This window comes from Physeter macrocephalus, chromosome 3, assembly GCF_002837175.3.
Source record: "Physeter macrocephalus isolate SW-GA chromosome 3, ASM283717v5, whole genome shotgun sequence".
Lineage (NCBI taxonomy): Eukaryota > Metazoa > Chordata > Mammalia > Artiodactyla > Physeteridae > Physeter > Physeter macrocephalus.
The window spans coordinates 20014067-20020066 of NC_041216.1; the positions used below are offsets into that span (position 1 = coordinate 20014067).

At 54.5% G+C, this 6000-nt stretch overlaps 1 protein-coding gene across 1 annotated transcript in view; it reads right to left on the bottom strand.

Annotated features, from left to right (window-relative positions):
* The window catches only part of IGSF21 (immunoglobin superfamily member 21), a 248486-nt gene that overhangs the window by 40499 nt on the left and 201987 nt on the right, over positions 1 to 6000 (bottom strand). The window contains exon 4 of the mRNA XM_024125725.1: positions 4537 to 4655. Coding sequence (XP_023981493.1) covers positions 4537 to 4655 — 119 coding nt within the window. The remainder of the gene's footprint in view (positions 1 to 4536; positions 4656 to 6000) is intronic.

Consider the following 6000-nt stretch of genomic DNA (forward strand, 5'->3'; position numbering starts at 1 on the left):
CACAGGCTGGCGCCAGGATTCTGTCGGAAAATGCACATGAAGCTGGAAGCTCATGCGCTGTCAGGCACATGCCATGGTGGGGCAAGGCATCAGGTCCTGCCCGCGTGGCAAGCACCAGTGGACTTGACCCATCAGGGGACAGCTGGGCTGTAGGGACCAGTGACAAGCACGGTGACCTCTGAGCACTGGGGACAGTCAGAGGATTGATTGAGGTGGGGGGGTTGCTATGCCAGGGAGAGTCCCACCCAGGGATGCGCTGAACTTCTAGGGGTCAGAGTCTTCCTGGGGGCACTGAGGTGGGTGAGGGTGGACTCCCTGGCCCTGCCCCTCTCTGGTCCCTCCTGGTAGTCTCAGCCTCCTGCTCAGTAAGTGGGATCCTGGGAGCTGTCTGCCCCATCCCTGGATTGACTGCCACCTCCCTCTGCGAGGAGCCCAGAAGTACAAGGTCCCTTGCTCCTCTTAGCCTACCGGGAGCACACCACCTTCTTCAGCTGGGATTGTCAGGCCAGCTGTGCAAGCCGGGCCGGTCCCACGAGACCTCTTTGTGCTTCAGTTGGAACTAGCAGAGGAGGTTTAGGGTTATCTGGTTCTACCACCTCATTGTATGGATGAGGAAACCGAGGCCACAGAGGGACAGTGACCTGCTCAGGAGCCTTTGGTGAATGGGTGAGGAGTGCACCTCGTAGCAGAGGTGGCTTTGAGGTTGCTCACAGGCACCAGAGAGCAAAGCCTCAGCTGGACCTTCTACACTGCCTCCATCAGTGCAACATAGCTGGCCCAGGAGTCAAGACACCTGGGTTCCGGCCTCAACACTAAGCAGCCCGATCTCACAGGAAGGTTTTGTGATCCTTGCTGTGTGACTTCAAGCAGGTTGCTTGCTTTCTCTGTGCCTCTATATCTATGTCTGCAACATAGGGATAATAGCGCTAGTACCTCCTCTTGGGTTGGCTGTGAGGACTAAATGACATAAGGTCTGGAAAGCACTTAACCCCGTGGCCTCCAGGGGCCCTCCCTGAGCCCTCTCCCTAGACTGACTGCCACCCTCATCAGACTGTGAGCCCCCTGATGCAGCAAACCGAGTTTCATCTGCACCGGCTCAGGGCTGGGTACCAAGAACACTCCTTGTCCAAGTATTACAGAAGCCATTCCATGGGTGGGCGACTGCAAGAGGGGAGGTTTTGCTGGCACTGCCACCTCCTGGCCATGGCCTGTCCCCCAGGAAGCCAGAACACACCGCGTGTTGCTGCTACAGGATTCAATGTCCCTGTGGAAGTTGGGCCTTTGGAGGTTTTCCATTTCCCCAGAAGCAGTGGCTTCCACGAGGCCTTTATGCTTTCATTGACTGCCCGAGTATGGCAAGCTTTGTTTCCCTGATAAATATCATTTGATAAGAAAATCAGGGAACACAGAGTCCGGAGTCAAGGCCAAGTGCCTAGAATCCTGGCAGCAGAGCTGACCCAGAACCCAAGATTGTGGCCGGCAAGAACGTCAGCGCTGGAAGGGGCTTCTGAGACCACGTGGAGAAAGGCTTTGTTTTACAAATGGGGAAACCGGGGCTGGGTAGGGGACACAGCCAGCCAGAGACAGGCACTAGTATTCTTATCCCCATTTTACAGATGTAGAAATGGAGGCACAGACACAGGGTGGGAACCCAGGAACCCTGACATCCAGTCCAGCACGCTTTCTAACTTGTCCCCTGATGCTTCAGTGTCCTGGAAAAGGCTTGGGAGGCACAGGGAGGGATCTGCACTAGGTATGTCTCATCACTGAGATGCTGTCTCAATCCCCCTCCCCCACCCTGGAGGCTCCTGGATTGTCCTCCCCCCGGGGGAGTGCCCACCCCCACTGCACTTTGCTACAGGTGTTTCCATGAATGTGGCTCCTGGCTTTCGCCTGGGAAAGGTGCCCATACAACTCAGTATTTTCTCCCCGCGACCTCACCAGGTCGGAGAGCCTGGGGCTGGGAGATCCACGAGTGATCCTCTAGGCCTGCATCCCACCCCCATCTTACAGAAGGGGAAACTGAGGCCCAGAGGCTGCGGCAGGCTGCCACCCCTCGGGAGGTCTCAGTGCCCCTCATCCATTCCAATCAACGTGTCGGAGCCCCTTCAAAGTGCCTGGTCCATGAGGCTGCAGGGATGAGGCACAGCCCTGCCTTCCTCAGGTCCGGGTGTCAGTGCCGGTAGGAGAAGGGGTTCCTGAGAGGCCACATCAGTCACACCTCAGCATGGCTGGCCTCCTGCCCTCGAGGGCAAGGGTGGGAGAGAAGAGGGTCCACTGCCAGCACAGCAGGACTGCCACCTCCCTCTGCGAGGAGCCCAGAAGTACAAGGTCCCTTGCTCCTCTTAGCCTACCGGGAGCACACCACCTTCTTCAGCTGGGATTGTCAGGCCAGCTGTGCAAGCCGGGCCGGTCCCACGAGACCTCTTTGTGCTTCAGTTGGAACTAGCAGAGGAGGTTTAGGGTTATCTGGTTCTACCACCTCATTGTATGGATGAGGAAACCGAGGCCACAGAGGGACAGTGACCTGCTCAGGAGCCTTTGGTGAATGGGTGAGGAGTGCACCTCGTAGCAGAGGTGGCTTTGAGGTTGCTCACAGGCACCAGAGAGCAAAGCCTCAGCTGGACCTTCTACACTGCCTCCATCAGTGCAACATAGCTGGCCCAGGAGTCAAGACACCTGGGTTCCGGCCTCAACACTAAGCAGCCCGATCTCACAGGAAGGTTTTGTGATCCTTGCTGTGTGACTTCAAGCAGGTTGCTTGCTTTCTCTGTGCCTCTATATCTATGTCTGCAACATAGGGATAATAGCGCTAGTACCTCCTCTTGGGTTGGCTGTGAGGACTAAATGACATAAGGTCTGGAAAGCACTTAACCCCGTGGCCTCCAGGGGCCCTCCCTGAGCCCTCTCCCTAGACTGACTGCCACCTCCCCTGTAGTCACTCTTGACCCCATTACCCTGCGTGAGTTTCTTCCCAGTATTTATCACTATCCATAGTCACCTCACTTACCCATCTACACATGTGTTTTATGTTTGTCTCATGCACTGGACGCAAACTCCCAAGGACAAAGATGTTTCCTATTGAAAGTATATGGCCATTTCCTGGCACGTAGTAGGTGCTCAATAAATATCTGATGAATAAACAATTGAGTACACATCCCTCATCAGACTGGGAGCCCCCTGATGGAGCAAACCGAGTTTCATCTGCACCGGCTTAGGGCTGGGTACCAAGAACACTCCTTGTCCAAGTATTACAGAAGCCATTCCATGGGCGGGCGACTGCAAGAGGGGAGGTTTTGCTGGCACTGCCACCTCCTGGCCATGGCCTGTCCCCCAGGAAGCCAGAACACACCGCGTGCTGCTGCTACAGGATTCAATGTCCCTGTGGAAGTTGGGCCTTTGGAGGTTTTCCATTTCCCCAGAAGCAGTGGCTTCCACGAGGCCTTTATGCTTTCATTGACTGCCCGAGTATGGCAAGCTTTGTTTCCCTGATAAATATCATTTGATAAGAAAATCAGGGAACACAGAGTCCGGAGTCAAGGCCAAGTGCCTAGAATCCTGGCAGCAGAGCTGACCCAGAACCCAAGATTGTGGCCGGCAAGAACGTCAGCGCTGGAAGGGGCTTCTGAGACCACGTGGAGAAAGGCTTTGTTTTACAAATGGGGAAACCGGGGCTGGGTAGGGGACACAGCCAGCCAGAGACAGGCACTAGTATTCTTATCCCCATTTTACAGATGTAGAAATGGAGGCACAGACACAGGGTGGGAACCCAGGAACCCTGACATCCAGTCCAGCACGCTTTCTAACTTGTCCCCTGATGCTTCAGTGTCCTGGAAAAGGCTTGGGAGGCACAGGGAGGGATCTGCACTAGGTATGCCTCATCACTGAGATGCTGTCTCAATCCCCCTCCCCCACCCTGGAGGCTCCTGGATTGTCCTCCCCCCGGGGGAGTGCCCACCCCCACTGCACTTTGCTACAGGTGTTTCCATGAATGTGGCTCCTGGCTTTCGCCTGGGAAAGGTGCCCATACAACTCAGTATTTTCTCCCCGCGACCTCACCAGGTCGCAGAGCCTGGGGCTGGGAGATCCACGAGTGATCCTCTAGGCCTGCATCCCACCCCCATCTTACAGAAGGGGAAACTGAGGCCCAGAGGCTGCGGCAGGCTGCCACCCCTCGGGAGGTCTCAGTGCCCCTCATCCATTCCAATCAACGTGTCGGAGCCCCTTCAAAGTGCCTGGTCCATGAGGCTGCAGGGATGAGGCACAGCCCTGCCTTCCTCAGGTCCGGGTGTCAGTGCCGGTAGGAGAAGGGGTTCCTGAGAGGCCACATCAGTCACACCTCAGCATGGCTGGCCTCCTGCCCTCGAGGGCAAGGGTGGGAGAGAAGAGGGTCCACTGCCAGCACAGCAGGTATTTTGGCAGGTGGCTCCCAGGACAGCCCCTCTGTGTGCGTGGGTGTGTACACGTGCACACCTCCCCCACCCACACACACACAGAGGCACACAGTGACGCCAGGGCCAAGAGCCCTGCACTCACCCATGACGTTGAGGAAGATGTTGCCTGATGCCAGGACCACCTTCTCCCTCGTAGCGCGGTCGTAGATGCCCACGTGGCACTCGTAAGGACCGTTGTCAGAGATGCGGACCTCGGGCAGCCTGCGGGGAGGCAGAGGAGCAGGATGAGGGGCCATTGTCTGGGGCTGGCAGTCACAGCACTGCAGTAAACCAACCCCAAAGCCCCACCACCCAGCCTTCTCTCAACAACGCTCCTGGACCCACCATCCAATGCCCACATGCTGTGCTGGGCGCAGAAGAAACATTTATGGAACACCGACTGTATGCCAGGCCCTGTGCCCGGTGCTTCAGAGGATGAAGGTGTGGGCTGTGTGTTCAACCAGAGTTAAATCTGTGCTCCTTTCAGCTGCTGAACCAGGGATGGTGACATGCCCGCTCCCAGGGGCCCCTGAGGATGACATGGACTGAGGCGCCTGTCATGTGGTTCAGGCTCAAAACTGTCACCTAGTCCACCAGCTCACTCATTCCTCACAGCTGCCCCCCCCACAGGAATCGCTCTTTCTATTTCATAAACATGGAAACTGAGACTCCAGAGGGGATGTAATGCCCCCCCCATATGGCTATTAAGAGCCAGGATGGGAATCTGAGTTCCTCTCTCCACACGGCTATGCTACCACTTTATGCATGGCCCTAGAGACTTGAGAAGAAACACAGTAAAATTCTTGTCTCCAAGGACCGCCCCCCATCCCAAAGGACAAGGAGGCAGGGAAGCTGATCAATGCCCCAAATCCCATGGGACTATGGAGAACAGGATGGATGTTCCTTAAAAAAGTAAAAATAGAGTTGCCATATGATCCAGCAAACACAGCCCTGGGCATATATCCAGAGAAAAATATAATTCAAAAAGATACATGCACCCCAATGTTCATAGCAGCACTATTCATAATAGCCAAGACATGGAAGCAGCCTAAAAGTCCATCAGCGGATGAATGGATAAAGAAGATGTGGCACGTATATACAATGGAATATTACTCAGCCATAAAAATAAATGAAATTGAATTATTTGTAGTGAGGTGGATGGACCTAGAGTCTGTCATACAGAGTGAAGTAAGTCAGAAAGAGAAAAACAAATACCGTATGCTAACACATATATATGGAATCTAAGAATTTTGTAAAAAAAAAGGTCATGAAGAACCTAAGGTCAAGACAGGAATGAAGACACATACCTACTAGAGAATGGACTTGAGGATATGGGGAGGGGGAAGGGTAAGCTGTGACAAAGTGAGAGAGTGGCATGGACATATATACACTACCAAATGCAAAATAGCTAGCTAGTGGGAAGCAGCCGCATAGCACAGGGAGATTGGTGCTTTGTGACCACCTAGAGGTGTGGGATACGGAGGGTGGGAGGCAGATGCAAGAGGGAAGAGATATGGGGACATATGTATATGTATAACTGATTCACTTTGTTATAAAGCAGAAACTA